The sequence below is a fragment of the Sebastes umbrosus genome, chromosome 9 (genome assembly GCF_015220745.1).
Source record: "Sebastes umbrosus isolate fSebUmb1 chromosome 9, fSebUmb1.pri, whole genome shotgun sequence".
Classification (NCBI taxonomy): domain Eukaryota; kingdom Metazoa; phylum Chordata; class Actinopteri; order Perciformes; family Sebastidae; genus Sebastes; species Sebastes umbrosus.
The window spans coordinates 2,823,588-2,842,068 of record NC_051277.1 but is presented as its reverse complement, the minus strand read 5'-3'; the positions used below and the strand labels follow the sequence as shown (position 1 = coordinate 2,842,068).

Sequence of the window (18,481 nt, the reverse complement as noted above, 5' to 3'; positions counted from 1 at the left end):
TCACTAATCAGCACTAAACACAAGTAGAGCTGAAGCTGAAGGACAGATAAAAAGTCAGGAGGAAAAGGTCATTAAGATTGATTCTCTGGGCTCCATTGATCTGTACTAAATGTCACGGCAATCCATATAGTTGGACCAGGGGTCAGCAACCTGCATCTCTTCAGCTCCTCTCCAGAGGCTCCCTGTGGACTTATAAAAATGGAAATGAATAACTGTTTTTTTGTTTACATTTTCATTTTTATTTATCATTGTTGTAGGTCTATGGTACGACGGTACGACGGAGTATTAGGGCCACATTGAGGAAAAAAATAAATCTGAGATTTCGAGAATAAAGTCATAATATTACAAAGTAGTAATTTTAAGTGTTATTTTCTTTATTTCTCATAAAGTTATGACTTTATTCTCGTAATATTACGATTTTATTTCTCATAAAGTTATGACTTTATTCTCGTAATTCTACGACTTTTATTCTCATAATATTACGATTTTATTTCTCGTAAAGTAATAACTTTATTCTCGGAATTCTACGACTTTTTTTCTCATAATATTCTGACTTTATTCTGGAAATCTCAGATTTTTTTTCCCTCAATGTGGCCCTAATATTCCGTAGTACAATGTCTCTTTGGTCCTCACTGCATTAGACTTATATACTATATACTTAGACTATAAACTGTGTTACCTTCATCACAATGCTCAAATGTTTTGCGGCTCCAGACAGATTTTTTTTTTTGCCTCAAATGGCTCTTTTGATAGTAAAGGTCGCTGACCCCTGACCTGGACCAAAGTGGTCGACCGACCAGTGGACCTAGATTATCTTTATCAGGAAACTGGAATAAACCAGTATCAAGCAGTCAAATTTGATCTTGTCTCAGTTTTAACTCACAACAATTAATTAAATATCTTCGACCCCGGCTGACCTGAGGCCGGTTCACAGCCTCTTTAAGTCCCCCGTGCCTGGTTGGTTTCCTGCTGCTCAGTCAGCTGGAAGCTTCTTTTTTTTATCCTCCGGGTTCCCACCGACGGTCTTCTCTCCCACTGCCCTCCAGCCGAGTGGAACGACCTGACCTCAGAGTTATCACTCCTGCTAGCTCGCTCTGCAGCAGCAAAACTCTCTTTTCCTCCTACTCTTTGCTTTGTGGTGGAGCGACTAAGTGGGACGGATATGAAACCACAGTGAAACTAACTCAATGTGTCACCACTTCCCTGCATCATCACGAAGACGGAGAGCGATGATCATCTGACTCTAGACCTAAATGCATTTACAAAATGATTATTTGATGATAATCTTATTGTAAAAAATAAACTACTGAGAAGATCACGCTGAAGATGTTTATGTAAATGGAGCCTTTGACTTTAAATCTGCTTTGATTAATATTATTATTTTTATTTTATTTTTTGACTCCAAATGGAGTAGTTTTATTATAATAATGAAATATGATCAAGTAAAACTTAGATAATAACAAATTAAATCAATAACAATGTAAATAACATAACAAAAAAATTATTCAAAGTCAAGTATGTACATTCAATATAAAAAAGATCAAAAATATTATAAAGTAAAAATACTTGTGCGTTAATTTTGTAACTAAAATACTGAAATCATTGCCAAACAAATATTGTTTGGACAAAATACAGACGATTGACAAAAATGTAGAATGTTAAAAATGGATTTAATGCACACCAAAACAACCAATATAAAAGTTTATTGAATAAGAAATAAAAGATGGGTATTTAACATAATAACAGATAAATAAAATACAAGGAAATAAAAATAACAATAAAAATAAATAAATAAATGCAAATTATGAAACTACACTAAATAAGCAGATTGCATTACAATAATAACATTTTAATAAAATAAAATAGAATAAAAGAGTTAATAATGATCAGCAATAAAATGTTGATTAAAAATAGATTAAAATAAACACTATAATGACGATGATAAATAAAATAAATTTAGAAAAAAAAACCATAAAATTATAAAACTCTACATAAAAGCCAGACTAAATAGATGGGTTTTTAGTTTATGTTTAAAAAATGTCAAACAATATTACCAAACACAGATTCAGTTAACTTTGTTATTGACTCATTTAATTTGAGAAATATTATATTGACATTACCATCATTGACATTATGGAATGGGAATTTGTGGTTATCTGACTACACTCTTTGTGGGTTTACAACTGTGATAGCCTATTTCTTATTTATCTAACATTTTATCTTTGGTTATTTGATGCAGATATGAAGCTTTGTGTGCTTATGATGTGTTTTCTATTGCGCAAAAATGGTTTTATGGGTTTCTGGCTGGGTTATGAGTACAAACAATAAAACCATAAAATTATAAAATTATAAAACTATACATAGAAGCCAGACTAAATAGATGGGTTTTTAGTTCATGTTTAAAAAATATCAAACAATATTACCAAACAAGCTGTCATTTTATGGTCGAAAACACAGATTCAGTGATTGTTGTGTCCACTCACTCATATTATTGACTCATTTAATTTGAGATTTATTTGATTGACATGAGTTGTATTCAATCATCGATTGTGATAGCCTATTTCCTATTAACTAACATTTCATCCTTGGTTATTTATTTTTTTTAAACAATATTGTTATTGAATTTTACATATAGATATATATACATATATACACATACAGACAGACTAACAATATGAATAATTAAATTATACTAAGAAATGTTTAGTCAGAATTTCAAAGAAAGAGAGACATGACATTTCATGTATTTCACTTATCTAAAAAAAAAAAAATATATATATATATATCTTTGTATATATATATATATATAATTCAAAGTCAAGTATGTACATTCAATATATATAATGTGTTTTCTATTACTCAAAAATGGTTTTATGGGTTTCTGGCTGGGTTATGAATTTGGCTGGAAAATGTCTGATCTGGCAACATGGCAACATGGCAACATGGCTGGAGGACCTTTCCTAAACATTCATGGTATGAAACATCACACACTAAATAACCCTAAAATGATGACTATTTCTAACTGCCAACACTAATAAGAAGTTGTTTTATAAGAATCTCAGCTGTGAAGGTGTGTGAGACAGATTCTGTGGAGTTATTAGTGTTTGAATCTCAGGTGAGTGAAGCACATGTTCCTTACCTGAAGAGAACAGTATGGATCAGTAGAAGTGAAGTGAAGATTCATCTTAAATCATTTTCTGGTTTGTTTTTTTCTTTTCTCGTAATTGGGGTTATAGGTTTTAGCTTATATTTAGTTTCTATTCATAAATATATCTTAATGCATGTTGCAGCACGTGCATTAAGGCATTAAAGTGGCAGTAGGCAGTATATATTTTTGGCATCATTGGGCAAAAATTCTATAATAACCTTTCAGCATATTGTAATTCAAGTGTTCTGAGAGATAACTAGACTTTTATTTATTTATTTATTTATTTATTTTTATTTCAGTTTTAATGCGTCGCTGACAGAATAACGATACGATTTACTCTGACTTCACTGTAGTGCAGTTAAACTTTCTTCTACTAACCAAAAGTGAAACAACATTCATTTAGGACAGGGGTCTCAAACTCGCGGCCCGCGGGCCAATTGCGGCCCGCAAGACGATATTTTGTGGCCCCCACCTTGATATGAAAGTTTAATGTTAGTGCGGCCCGCAAAGTTTTTTTTTTTTTTTTTTTTTATAAAGTTTATTTTTTTGGGGGCATTTTTTCATTTTTATTGACAGGACAGTGGATAGAGTCTTGGAAAGGGGGGAGAGAGAGAGTGGATGCGGAAAGGGCCACAGGCCGGATTCGAACCCGGGCCGCCGCGGTCAGGACCAAGCCTTGTTACATGGGCGCCTGCTCTACCAACTGAGCTAACCACGCGCCCTCGGCCTGCGAGTTTTATGTGAATGGCAGTTTGCCGTGGAAGGTCCCTTTGTTGCGCGAGCCCGAGCTGAACGAACCTACCAATCACAGCGGGGTATATGGCTCCCGGGGGCGGGCCAATCACAGCGGGGTATATGGCTCCCGGGGGCGGGCCAATCACAGCGGGGTATATGGCTCCCGGGGGCGGGCCAATCACAGCGGGGTATATGGCTCCCGGGGGCGGGCCAATCACAGCGGGGTATATGGCTCCCGGGGGCGGGCCAATCACAGCGGGGTATATGGCTCCCGGGGGCGGGCCAATCACAGCGGGGTATGTGGCTCCCGGGGGCGGGCCAATCACAGCGGGGTATAGTGGCTCCCGGGGGCGGGCCAATCACAGCGGGGTATGTGGCTCCCGGGGGCGGGCCAATCACAGCGGGGTATGTGGCTCCCGGGGGCGGGCCAATCACAGCGGGGTATGTGGCTCCCGGGGGCGGGCCAATCACAGCGGGGTATGTGGCTCCCGGGGGCGGGCCAATCACAGCGGGGTATGTGGCTCCCGGGGGCGGGCAATCGGCCGGGCTTGATGCAAGCAGAGAAACATTTCACAACAACTATGGCGGCCCGTGTAACATCGCATAAGCTTGATTAAAGCTTGATTTATACTTCTGCGTTGAATCGACGCCGTAGCCTGACTCCACCTCTCCAGACATGGAACTACACGTCGCGGCGACGCAGACCGCAACAGCTGTGATTGGTCCAGTCTCTCAGCGATGCTGAGCGGCCAGGACCAAGTTCTACTTCTCTCTGCCTCCATCTGTTCAATGTTTGTTCACACAGATCCACTCAGACATATGTTCTCTTCTCGGCGTTGCAGTAATGTCAGTAAAAGTTCTGTGGTTCAACAGTTATTAGCTCCAACTGCGCTCAGTTTCTGTTTGTAGTACAAGAAGAAGAAGAAACTCATAGAGACGCCGCCAACTAGCGGTTTGGTGGTGTAACTGCAGAGCAACACAAACACAGCAGGCACAACTTTATTGCGGAGTGACACCAAGTGGAATGAATATATATCATGTCTTTTTCAAAGCCTGCAGTGAAGAGAAAGGCTGGTGACGAGCACAGACAATTTCAGGAAAAGTGGGAGACGCAATAGGCCATGTTCAGAAGAACCGTTCATGTTCTTCAATGTTCCATTCATGTTCAGAAGAACCGTTCATGTTCAGAAGAACCGTTCATGTTCTTCAATGTTCCATTCATGTTCAGAAGAACCGTTCATGTTCTTCAATGTTCCGTTCATGTTCAGAAGAACCGTTCATGTTCTTCAATGTTCCATTCATGTTCAGAAGAACCGTTCATGTTCAGAAGAACCGTTCATGTTCTTCAATGTTCCGTTCATGTTCAGAAGAACCGTTCATGTTCTTCAATGTTCCATTCATGTTCAGAAGAACCATTCATGTTCAGAAGAACCGTTCATGTTCAGAAGAACCGTTCATGTTCAGAAGAACCGTTCATGTTCTTCAATGTTCCATTCATGTTCAGAAGAACCGTTCATGTTCAGAAGAACCGTTCATGTTCAGAAGAACCGTTCATGTTCTTCAATGTTCCATTCATGTTCAGAAGAACCGTTCATGTTCTTCAATGTTCCGTTCATGTTCAGAAGAACCGTTCATGTTCTTCAATGTTCCATTCATGTTCAGAAGAACCGTTCATGTTCAGAAGAACCGTTCATGTTCTTCAATGTTCCGTTCATGTTCAGAAGAACCGTTCATGTTCTTCAATGTTCCATTCATGTTCAGAAGAACCGTTCATGTTCAGAAGAACCGTTCATGTTCAGAAGAACCGTTCATGTTCTTCAATGTTCCATTCATGTTCAGAAGAACCGTTCATGTTCAGAAGAACCGTTCATGTTCTTCAATGTTCCATTCATGTTCAGAAGAACCGTTCATGTTCTTCAATGTTCCATTCATGTTCAGAAGAACCGTTCATGTTCAGAAGAACCGTTCATGTTCTTCAATGTTCCATTCATGTTCAGAAGAACCGTTCATGTTCTTCAATGTTCCGTTCATGTTCAGAAGAACCGTTCATGTTCAGAAGAACCGTTCATGTTCAGAAGAACCGTTCATGTTCTTCAATGTTCCATTCATGTTCAGAAGAACCCATTCAAGTTAAAGAACTGTTAATAATGACGTTTGAGAAGATTGTTTTTTTTTTAACAAAGCTTTTTTTGTGGAATACCTGATGCGGCCCAGCCTCACCCAGACTCTGCCTCCAGCGGCCCCCAGGTAAACTGAGTTTGAGACCACTGATTTAGGAGGAAAGTAGCTTTAGCTTCGTTAGCTTCTTTTTTTTATTTTTTTTTATTTCAAAATTACAGTATACATAGTTACAGCAGAAAACATCAAAATCATTTACATACAAAAGAAGCATATCGAAAACATAAACAAAGACCTGTGACAAACATAAAAGGACAACAGAAATGAAACAAAACCAACATAAAATAAGAAAAACACAATAAAAATAAATAAATTAGTAGATAATAATAAAAAAGAGACCACGCGAGAGTATGACAATAATTTCACTTCAAAACATTAAAGAAATTGCATACATTCATTGTTTTCCATAAATTCCATAATAACCTTTCATCATATTGTAATTCAAGTGTTCTGAGAGATAACTAGACTTCTGCTCCTCCTCATGGCTCTGTTTACAGGCTTTAGAAAATCTAGCCTGTGACGGAAGACTTTGACCAATCACAGGTCATTTCATTGAGACAGCGTTCCTATTGGCTGTGCTCCGGTCATGTGACCAGAACTTGGCGTTCCTTCCCCAGATTTCTACAATGGCGGCGGCGGCACAAACGTTCTCATTTTCAAGCTAAACTGTGCACTACAAGATGATTCTGAAAACATCTGAGGAGAGAAATAGTCATTAACGTAACATAATATTGATTCATATTTGATCAGCGCTGCCTAGTTTGACCGTTTGGTCGCAGTTCAGAGTGATTGACAGCCGGCTCTCATAGACGGCAGCTGGACAGCAGACCTCAGATCAGCTCTTACTGCTTGTTCTCCTCCGGTCTGTGAAATCTTGCAGATGCCGTTAGGAGCACCGGAGGACACAGAGGAACATGATTTTTTACGGGGTAACTGTTTTATGTTCTACTGTCACGATATAGCGACCGTTTTATAAAAATAACTTTTTTTAATATTTGCTCCAATCTGCCTACTTCAGCTTTAAAGCACAAGGATGTGGTAAACTTAAGGAAATTTTCAGGACGACTGAGGGTAAATGTGTCTACAAAAGAGTTGTTTATTGTCTCGTATACAAACAGATTTACGTCTCTGTAGTTCGTCTTTGCGACACACAAAGGGCTCTGTCGTGTTCTGACTTCTGCTCGGTTGAGTTTCCTCTGTGAACCAGTTGGTGTGGTGGGAAAAGGAATTCATACGCTTGGATGAGCTTGTGGCCGTGTGGGGGACATGTTGGGTGGGTGATGCTTGTTGCTGGCAGTGACGGGGTGTCACAGAACTACAAGTGAAGTATGGGAAGAAAAAAATACAAATACAAACCATATAGTTTGGTATTTAATGCAACCGACACAAACACAAGATAATTACTTGTTTAGACATACGTGTTCTACAACATATCACATTCTCAAAAAGCAGTGCTTAAACAAAACCATATTTACATATTATTATAAACTATAACATGCATTACAAAATGTTCAAAAACGCACAATTCAAATTAAAACAATTATTAAAAGTTCCAAATATGGCTCTAAAGTCGTGTTTAGTGCGTTATGTGAGAGAGACGGATAAAATGGAGACATGCAGAAATAAGCACATTGCAGCTATAGTCAAGTATTATTGTTTGTAAAAGTCATAAATGTATTGATTTATACTAAGTTATACTTTTATAGTAATGCACTTCTGGTACAACGTTGACATAAGTGCAGTGCAGAGCTGTTTTTATGCCGTTGAAAATATGTTCAAGGAAAAGGCAACCGGTGCTTGTGATACTTTTATTATTTACTATAATGTAACTTTAGCACATTTAGATATGTGTGTCTGAGCAAATGAAATACAGTGTATATATATCAATAATATGAGTAAAGATCTACAGCTCATTTGAAGTTAATTCTAATTCATAATCGACAATAAACTGTACAAGGCATGCATCAATATGACGTGTTCTTAAAGAGCTACGAGCGAGAGAGAGAGTTCCACGCAGCAAAATGCCAAGTAAATGTGCAAATAACTCAAGTACGATGTGGACTTCTTTACCACTTTTTAAATACAGAGAGCTTTGCAGAGATTAGGCGACTTTACGTTTGTGTCTTCCCTGAAAATGTTCACAGTCAAGCTGGTCTGCATTAAACGATGTGCGTCCCTGACAGAACAGCAGGAATGAGGAAGCTATTCACTCCGTACTAATGAGAAACTGATGAGCCCTTTAAAGTGAGACTCATGAGGTAGAAAGTTATAGTAAATAATGCAGGCACTCACAATTTAGATAACATGCTTTTCACCTATGGTTTTGATCTAGTGGTTCAAGCTCTGCTCTGTAAAAATAACATAAATGCCACTGACTCAGATACAAAATACTGGCTTTACTCTTTCCTTCAAACATTTTTTTACAAACGAGTTTATTTATTTCTTGCCGACAGTTAGACGAGAGGAGCGATGCCACCAGCTACAGCCACCAGCTACAGCTTAGCTTAGCATAAACACTAGGAACAGGGGGAAAGCTTGGCTAAATTTGCTACTCTAAAGATCAATTATTAACATGTTGTATCTTGTTCTTTTTTTTAAGCCATAAAAACAAGTGTAAAAACGGTAATTAGATTTTATGTGCCAGACTATTTTCTAGGCTGGAACCAGTGGAGAGACTCCAGGAAGCCACTGGTGAATAGGCATACTTCCCAAATTGTCAAACTATTCCTTTAACGCCACACTAATAAATGAGTTTACTCAGTTTGAGTGTACCTTTTCAAAAATCAAGGCTCTCAGAGGAAGTTGAGTTTGTCTGAGGTATAAACAGCACAGTGCTCTGAGTCTGAATAGAGCGGGGGAGCGGAGGGAAAGGTCACGCCCTTCAGTTCAAACTGCGGCCCGGGGTCAGAGTGGTGGACGGGGACAGTCGGAGCGTCTGCCGAAGCTGAAACCTGAAGAGAGAGACAAAGACGAGACATGTCACGATGTATCAGAGTATCACAAATACTCACTCATACTGATGCAAAGCTGTCTGAATGAAGTCTAAAATACAGTCTATTACACAATTTGAAACGTAAACATTCTAAATGTGTCCCAGTTTATTTCCTGTTGCAGTGTATGTAAATAACATCAGCTGACAGGAAGTAAACATGGACCCAAGCTGTTGCCTAGCAACGCAATTCCATTGAAATGCACTAAAACGGAGCGTTTCAGACAGAGGGTAACTACAGGTATATTCAGACAGACAGCATGAGGAAAATAAAGTTGTTTTTTTTAACATTACAGCATGTAAACATGTTCTAGTAGAAACACAAAATACAAGTATGAACCTGAAAATGAGCACGGTATGGGACCTTTAAATAAATTACCAGCTATTTCTTATTTCTTATGGGAACTAGCGGAATATAATTATTGAATAGTGTTGTACTAATTTTTGTTACATTTTGAGGTAAACGTTGGGGTAATTTGACAATAATTTCAAAGACATTTTAAATAGGTTACTTGCTAATTATCACCTCTGTAAAATGAAGTGTTACCAAAAAGTCGTATGTAAATGTGTTTTGAGGAAATAAATGAACCCGACATAATTATAAGACCTCAAACACACAAACACACCCGAAACTCCTCAGGGCATATTTCATTTGGAGAAACACCGACTAGACAATTTTGGTTCGTAAATAGATGTTGAAAATTACAATTGCACTTTTATGTATCAAGCATTTCTCTACCTCTGAATAAGGTGGCGGCACATCCACTGTAGGATGCTCGTGTATCTGCAGAGTGAAGCAACACATAACATGTTAGTGGTGGAGATGGGAAAACATAAACAGAGCTCTAGTGTTGTGCCAACAAGAGAGGAGAAGGTCTCTCTATGAAACGCGACACACACTAACCAGCGGGACAGTCGGAGTATAAGAAGGCTGAGCGGGGTAGTGTGTCTCATAGGGCTCCGTGAGTTGGTCTGACCTCGGTCCAACAGGCTCATGGTCATACTGCAGTTTGAATTAAACAGAAACACGATGGGTCATTATGATGTCAACAGCAGGACTTGTAACTATGGAGTATTGTACACATACACGTGTAACGTAGCCTCACCTCATGGTAATGCACATCAGGTTCGGCAGCAGCAGCCGTCTCCTCTTCGGAGGAGCTCTTTCCGCAGCAGCAGCGCCTCACGCAATAGCAGAAAAGTGAGGTGAGGAAAACACCAAAACCAATACCGATATGAGACGGCTCAAAAGGTATCGCTGAAACAGTGAGTCGATCAGTTAGTCCATGGGCAGAAAAAAAAATCGCAAACAATTTTTGATAAATCGTGTAATTTAGCAGGAATGTTTTTATATATTTGCTGCTTTGATTCCTCTCAAATGTGAGCATTTGATTTGTACTACTGTCTTGGACATAGAAAGAGATGTCAACAGGAAGTAGATAATGACAATATGACATGGTGACATAGTCATGTGACACACACAGGTTACTTACGCTTCATTTCCAGTGACAACACCACAGCCACGTCGCCGTTATGATCTGTGATCTCATAGCGTCCGTTGCATGCCATCTGGAGGGCCTCATTTTCAATCCCACATGGGTGTAACAGATTAAACCCTGTGCAGTCATAGTCATCCAAATCCCACTGCAGCCTGCCTTCACGAACTATGTCGATCGACATATCTCCCGGCTGATTGTCGTTTTCAGGGAAGAAGTGAATGTTGCAGGAGTCTGGCTTCAGATCAGAAGTGAGGTTGAAGCGTTCACCAGATTTCCGTTCAAAGTTCCATTCGATTCCTGGAAGACAGGACGCGTTAAGACCCCAAATCTTCTTAGTACCAAACACTCCTCCTGTACAGTCTTGGTTCTTAGTGTAGAGTTTCTAGTTTAGTCTTTCACATCACATGGCAGCTGTGATCAGCTTAAAGGAATAATACAACATTATGGGAAAACTGTTTATTCGCTTTCTTGCTGAGAGTTAGGGGAGAAGACTGTTTTTGTTTCCAGTTTTTGCGCTAAATTAAGTTAAATTTCCCCTGTATCTTCATCTTATATGAATATATATATATATATATATATATATATATATATATATATGTGTGTGTGTGTTATCAATCTTTTCATCTAACTCTCAGCAAGAAAGCGAATAACCAAATTTCCCAAAATGTGGTCCTTTAAATTCCTGTCGGTTATAATGGATCTCAATGATGATTTGGACGTTTTTTGTCCATCTGCTCACGTTCCAAAGCATTTCCAAAATATGGCAACATACAAACACGTCTTCCATTGATCCATTTACTTAAGAAAAACCCCTGTTTGAGTTGGGGCTGCACGATTATGGCCAAAATGGATAATCACGATTATTTATCATGATTATTATTATATGATTTTAGGGAAAAAATATTTGTATTGCCCTTTCACATTTAAATAAATAGAGCAATACTTTCACTTCCATGTTGTGCTACATTCCTGCTAAGGTCCTTATTCACAGAGCCTCTCCTAGAAGCAAAATATTAATACAAATTAATTATGAATAAAAATTCATTTTCACATTTTATATTCCGGCTAATTAATTATGTTAGTCTTTGCATCAAAATAAGACTTAAAGGTAGGGTCGACGATGTTGGAAAGCTAGCATCATTTAGCATCCTCTCAGGAGCTCCGTCTAAACCACACACACACACACACACACACACACACACGAGCACCGCTGCATCGTAACTACTTCACAGACACAGAGCGGAGAGAGGACCTCAACTCAACAACGCTACCTCATGACAAGTAACTGCAGCAGTGCTGCTGCAGGGCTGAGTTTTCTCTTCCATTCTTCAGGAAACGTGCGGCGGCGACGCACTTTGAGTTCAGGCTGGTGCACGCCAACGGTAGAGTACGAGCAGGGAGGCAGGGAGGCATCTGATTGGTTCTTTCCAAGCGGACCGCGAGGCAGTGATTGGTAGACGTTTTTACAGGATTAAAGCAGCTACAGATGACGGCTCTGTTCCGGTCCTTTTTCAGAGCTCATCAGTGATGGATCGCTGTCGAGGTGTAAAGACCATTTCAACCAATATAACAAATAGTGTAGACTGGAGAACATCGTCAACCCTGCCTTTAATATTAAGTTTGGTTCTTCATATGATTTTAGTGCATTTTCTTTTTGCCCAGGCAAATGGAGTTATATACAGTATATTATTCTTCTAGTCTGGACTGAAGCCGCAACATTAAGGAAAGTTTTTCAGGCTTCACTTTTGGGGAGTCGTCATGTCGCTGTAGGGTTCACACGCAGCAGCAGCCTAAAGGCTTCTTAAAAACTAAGCCAAAACATCTGGATCGCCACCCTGGTGGCTGGCTGGTAGACTAGGAAGCGCTTGATTTGATATGCAGCGGAGTTTCTATGAGCGGAGCATTTTAAACGTCAATATCGCAGTCAATCATGTCCAAAAATCGTGCTCGTAATATTCGATTAATTGTGCAGCCCTACTTTGAGTGATGCATCTGGGAGCCAATCAGTAAACTACAATGATTTTAGACCAAAAGCCGAAGCGGAAGCCGGTTTGTCAGATTGGTTGGTGAGTGAGCATCTGGATGACCAGCAGAGAGGCAGATTGTGCTGCAGGAGTCATTTCTAACAACTTCCTGATGCTTTTTGACTGTAACAGGGTGAATCCAAATCTGACCACAGCCGCCGTCCTCTGCGAAGGATAAATCTACAAACGCTTGAGGTTAGAAAGATATTTATAAGTAAGTTAACAAGTTGATTCTGAAGTATATACTTAAAGTCATCTGACACTTATTAAAAAAAACGCAGAGGTTACTTACGCTCCATTTGCAGTGACACCACTAAGGCTGTGTTGTTGTCCTGATCTCTGATCTCATAGCGTCCCTTGCACGACATCTGGAGGTACTCGTTTGAAATCTCACATGGCTTTAACAGATGAAACCCCACGCAGTCGAGTTCATCCAAACCCTTCTGCAGCCTGCCTCCACGAACTATCTCATTCTTCAACACCCTCGACCGATGGACTCTCTCTGGGAAGAAGTAAATGTTGCAGGAGTTTGGTTCCAGATCAAAAGAGAAGCTGAGGCGTCCACCACGTCTCCGGTAAAAGGTGTTTGTGGACGCTGGAAGACAGACAAGAGAGAGAATATATCAAAGTGATATCCCAAAATCTTTACAGTGTCAAACACTCCTCCCGTATAGTCTTGGTTTCTGGTGCAAGTCTCTCACATGGCGGCTGCGATCAACTTAAAGGAATAATACAACATTTTGGGAAATTTGGTTATTTGCTTTATTACGGAGAGTTAGATGAGAAGGTCGAAACCCCTTTCAAGTCAAGTACATTTTAAGTTATCTCATGACACTTTTCATATAGAGCAGGTCTGATGATACGTGTCTACGGGGGCGTTTTTTATTGTGAGGGATCGTCTCGCTTCCCAGCGTTGGACGCTTGATGGGCTGCCACTAGACACAAGGCAGTCGGCACCTGATTGGACAAAGGCTTTCCGTCCGTGGGCTGCTGCTCCCAGCTTTCAAACCGGAAACTTTCTTCTCTTATTTCACGAAAATAGTTCACCGAAACGTGTTTCTGAAAACATTTTATGCGAGAAATACGCCACGCAGTTGCTGAATCTGTCTGTACTTGGGATCGACAAGGCTTAGTTTAAAACTGCGAGTCGCATCAGACGCCCTTGATTTGCATAAAGTAGCCTAGACCTCAAATTCATGCAAATGAGGAGCGGGCGACCTATTCTAACCCAAACCAACTTATAGTCAATATAATATTACACTTAAATTCTTAAAACCAAATGACCAAAAGAAAGAGTGTGACATCCACAGTGTCTTGACAAAAAAGAAGTGCTAGGATAGGAAATTAAATTAAATTGAGAACTAAGAAGGATCTTCACCTTTTACTCTAAGTGTGTGCGTGGACACCTCATTCCCGTATTTGTCTCTCATTACGTAGCGACCGCTGTTTTTCTGAGTTAAATCAAGCAACGAAAGGTAGCCCGTCACTATGAGCTTTCTGTCCGCTGAGATTTTGTCGCCCTCTTTCCACAAGATCGTCACATTCGAGCTGTCCTTGGGGATGAACTCGATGAGAACGACCTTTCTGCGCCGGTGGACGTGATATTTGCCCCCGTACTCCTCCTCCTTGTAACTGTCATCTGAGAAGCCTATAGTGAGAGAAAGTACAACAGAAACCGTATGAATGTACCAGACATCTTTTTTCACCATTTTTCTTAATGATTTTTGATATATTTTAACATGATTTAAATTTACATTATAATGTCAATTAATTTGGCAACCTTTGTGAGTAAGTAATAAACCTGGACATATAGTATATCACAGTAAAATAATATTGTATGTACTAGGCCAAGAGTCAGCAACCTGCAGCTCCGGAGCCACATGCGGCTCTTTAGCTCCTCTCCAGTGGCTCCCTGTGGATTTTTTAAAATGGAACTGAATAACAGTTTTTTGTTTACATTTTCATTTTTATTTATCATTGTTGTAGGTCTATGGTACGTCGCAATATTAGGGCCAGGGTCAGAAGTTTACGAGAAAAAAAAGCCATAATATGAGAATAAAGTCATAATATTATAAAGTAGTAATTTTGCGTGTCATTTTTTTTTTCTCTAGTAAAGTTATGACTTTATTCCCGTAATATTACGACTTTTTTTCTCGTTAAGTTATGACTTTATTCTGTAAGTCTCAGATATTTTTCCCCTCAATGTGGCCCTAATACTCCGTAGTTCATTGTCTCTTTGGCCCTCACTGCATTAGACTTATATACTATATACTTAGACTATAAACTGTGTTACCTTCATCACAATGATAAAGTAAAGGTTGCCGACCCCTGGACTAGGCTATACGTTTACACTACTATGGATGCTTATTATAATTCGTATTCAGATCTAATATTTAAGTAAAAGTAGAAATACCACAATGTAAAAGTACTCTGTTACAAGTAAAAGTCCTGCATTAAAAATTTAAGTATAAAGGTACTTTTAGCTAAATGTATTGGGTAGTAAGTGTTAAATTATGGACCTAAAATATGACATAACTTGAGTGCACAAATCATTATCAACATACAATACAATAATAATAATAATAATAATAATAATAATAATAATAATAATTGAAGATTTTAGGGGGTTACTTATTAGTGTTGCAGGACAAGTTACAAATATATCATTAACACATTACAATATATACAATACAATATTGTAGCACATTATTTTTTATTACATTTTTATCTCTGATAATGCAGTTTTCCATATTATATAACTAACTATATAATGAAGTAAAAAAGTACAAAGGTGCTTTTAGTTAAATGTGTTCGGTAGTAAATGTTAAATTATGGACTTAAAAGTTGACATAACTTGTGGGCATAAATTATAATCTAAATACAATACAATAAAAAAATAATAACAGAAAACATAATAATAATAATAATAATAATAATAATAATAATAATAATAATTGAAGATTTTAGGGGGTTACTTATTAGTGTTGCAGGACAAGTTACAAATATATCATTAACACATTACAATATATACAATACAATATTGTAGCACATTATTTTTAAGTACATTTTTATCTCTAATAATGCAGTTTTGTATATTATATAACTAACTATATAATGTAGTAGAGTACAAGTGTAAGACATACTATTACTTAACTTACTGCTGAGTCTTAATAGTAATATTATTAATATGTATTTTAACATTTACTCACCTTTACAGACAAAGGCACCCAGCAACAACAACAACACTATCATCATCTGGTCCTGTGTGAACCGTCTTCCACCGGTTTATAGTTAATAAAGACTTAAACTAATTACTAAAACTAAGATATATTCACAGTATTGAGACAGGGGTTGCACAATGCACATATTCCGAGTCCGCACTATGTTTATATCCTTGTTATTATGAGTCCTATCTGCTGCCGGGTTGCAGAGCTCCGTCTCTGGGCTCTGGTTCTACCCAACAGGGCGTTTCTATGCAGGCTCTCATGATGCGTTTACGTACTGTCGGAAATAACTGAGAGGTGCCAGCATGGCTGCAGACTGCTGCATGGCAAGCCACCAAGCCCAGTGGGCATGCGTGGTGTATATGGAAGTTTTTATTGGACTTTATTAGTTGTAACCCACAGAAGACATTCCACAAATGTGTACCATGATCTGCAAATATTTCACTATCTCCAAACGTATTTTTGTATTTGTGTTATGTAAAGTCACATCCACAAAAATACAGGGCGATTTGCACTTTATTCTCGTAATAGTACGACTTTTTCTCTTGTAAAGTTCTGACTTTATTCTCGTAATATTACGACTTTTTTTCTCGTAAAGTTCTGACTTTATTCTCGTAATATTACGACTTTTTTCTCTTGTAAAGTTCTGACTTTATTCTCGTAATATTACGACTTTTTTCTCTGTAAAGTTCTGACTTTATTCTCGTAATATTACGACTTTTTTTCTCGTAAAGTTCTGACTTTATTCTCGTAATATTACGACTTTTTCTCTTGTAAAGTTCTGACTTTATTCTCGTAATATTACGACTTTTTTCTTGTAATATTGTGACTTTATTCTTGAAATATTACGACTTTTTGCTGGTAAAGTTATGTCCTTATTCTCATTAAATTACAACTTTTTTCTGGTAAGTTATGACTTTATTCTCGTAATATTACGACTTTTTTCTTGTAATATTGTGACTTTATTCTCGTAATATTACGACTTTTTTTCTCGTAAAGTTATGACTTTATTCTTGTAATATTACGACCTTTTTCTGGTAAATTTATGACTTTATTCTCATTAGATTACGACTTTTTTTCTGGGAAAGTTATGACTATTTTCGTAATATTACAACTATTTTTCTTGTAAAGTTATGACTTTCTTCTCTCAATATTAGGACTTTTTTTCTCGTAAAGTTATGACTTTATCCTCGTAATATTACGACTTTTTTTCTTGTAAAGTTATGACTTTATCCTTGAAATCTCAGATTTTTTTTTCCACTCAATACCCCTTTCATCAATCATAACTAATGATTTCTGCTCTTTACAGAATGCTTTTATGTGGCATTCAGATGTTACACTTAAACTCTCTCCAGCTGGGTCCCATTTTACTGACCCTTTACACCTATGGAAGTTTTTATAGGACTTTATTAGTTGTAACTCAGAAGACATTCCACAAATGTGTACCATGATCTGCAAATATTTCACTATCCACAAACATGTATTTTTGTATTTGTGTTGTATAAAGTCACATCCACAAAAATACAGGGCGATTTGCAAATACACATAACTTACTCTGTAAATACGTATTTTAAGGTTTACATGTAAAGTGATATATCTACACATTTGTGCATCTAATTCTACACGTGGAATGATATTTGCGCATTTGCAGATCGCTTCCTGTGGATTTATGGGCCATGAATAAAAGTAATTTCCTCCTCCACAAAAGAGGCAGTTTCCCCATCAGGTCCGTGAGGTTCTTTCTTCAGAATGAACTCAGTTTCTTGCACAATCTTTTCAAAGTCCTGATACTGATGATAATGATGATGTGGTGCTGATGTGCCAAAAGATGAAGTATTTTGTTATTAACACGTTAACTCTGACAGAATTAAATAAATTGTTGGAGTACGTCTTTAATAGTTTAACAGATAGAAACTCAGCTAGTGTGGTTTGATCACATTCGATCAACAGCGGGGAACTTCCTCGTAACATTAGCAACAAAAAGAGAAGAAAAACAACAAAAGCAAAAACAACAAAAATTGTTCCAACTTTATAAGTAAACAGAAAAAGACGTTGATTGTGAAAATAGGTTTTCGGGCGTTTCACCAGCAGCATGACGTAAGGCAATTACAGAAAACATTCAACCATAAACAAGTCGCATCTGTGATCTCATGCATGCAACAATAACGTAACACTGAAAGGAGCACATTCTTACAAAACAATTAAAATGTAGAGTACTTCTGTTGTTTGCATCCATTTTTTTCTTTAAATGCAGATTGTTTTTGGGCTGTATTGTGGCGTCAGTACTTTTACGCAGTTCCCTTTATACATGTTTCTTTATTCATTAAATGTGGTGGTAGCTGACGCAAAAATTGTGGTTCAGATTAAATTTCATACATAAAAATTAATTTAATGCAGCTAACTGCAGCTTTCCTCTGGGATGTAATAATTGGCTTCATTTCAAAAAGTCAAAACACAGTTACATATCTTTACACATATAACGCAGACAAATATTTGTATCACATATAACTATTTTACATTGATTTCAAGGCCTCATGATCGGGGGAGTTTCTCAAAGCGGAAAGAATAGCTTATTGAAAAAAAAAAAAATCCAGTTTAAACAAAATCTAGAAATATTCACCAAAAGAGTGTAACAGTTTCCAGTATAGGACTTACATGTTTAAAAAACATAATACAAATAAAAA

The 18,481-nt window shown here is 37.8% G+C and overlaps 2 protein-coding genes across 4 annotated transcripts in view; one reads left to right on the top strand and one right to left on the bottom strand.

Annotated features, from left to right (window-relative positions):
- The first annotated feature begins 2,919 nt into the window (after positions 1 to 2,919).
- The window catches only part of LOC119494006, a 32,720-nt gene continuing 17,158 nt past the window's right edge, over positions 2,920 to 18,481 (top strand). For 2 of the 3 annotated variants that reach the window (XM_037779600.1, XM_037779599.1), the window contains exon 1: positions 2,952 to 2,973. In XM_037779600.1, the coding sequence (XP_037635528.1) occupies positions 2,971 to 2,973 (3 nt within the window). In that variant the 5' untranslated portion in view covers positions 2,952 to 2,970. Of the gene's footprint in view, positions 2,974 to 18,481 lie in introns of all 3 variants that reach the window. The other variant, XM_037779602.1, reaches the window with a different exon arrangement.
- Positions 7,420 to 16,145, bottom strand: LOC119494012. The gene is made up of 8 exons (XM_037779613.1): positions 15,783 to 16,145; positions 13,952 to 14,221; positions 12,866 to 13,168; positions 10,544 to 10,846; positions 10,157 to 10,308; positions 9,955 to 10,053; positions 9,790 to 9,834; positions 7,420 to 9,012 (listed from the first exon to the last, which is right to left on the bottom strand). The coding sequence occupies exons 1-8, from the start codon at positions 15,826 to 15,828 to the stop codon at positions 8,854 to 8,856; spliced, it is 1,377 nt and encodes a 458-aa protein (XP_037635541.1). The 5' UTR covers positions 15,829 to 16,145; the 3' UTR covers positions 7,420 to 8,853.

What these genes read in the sequence shown, in the direction of transcription:
- LOC119494012 (XM_037779613.1), bottom strand. Translation starts at nt 15,828, where the DNA reads ATGATGATAGTGTTGTTGTTGTTGCTGGGTGCCTTTGTCTGTAAAG. An exon ending in GGGTGCCTTTGTCTGTAAAG is followed by an intron (nt 14,222 to 15,782) that starts GTGAGTAAATGT and finishes CTCTCACTATAG; the next exon opens with GCTTCTCAGATGACAGTTAC. An exon ending in ATACTCCGACTGTCCCGCTG is followed by an intron (nt 9,835 to 9,954) that starts GTTAGTGTGTGT and finishes TTCACTCTGCAG; the next exon opens with ATACACGAGCATCCTACAGT.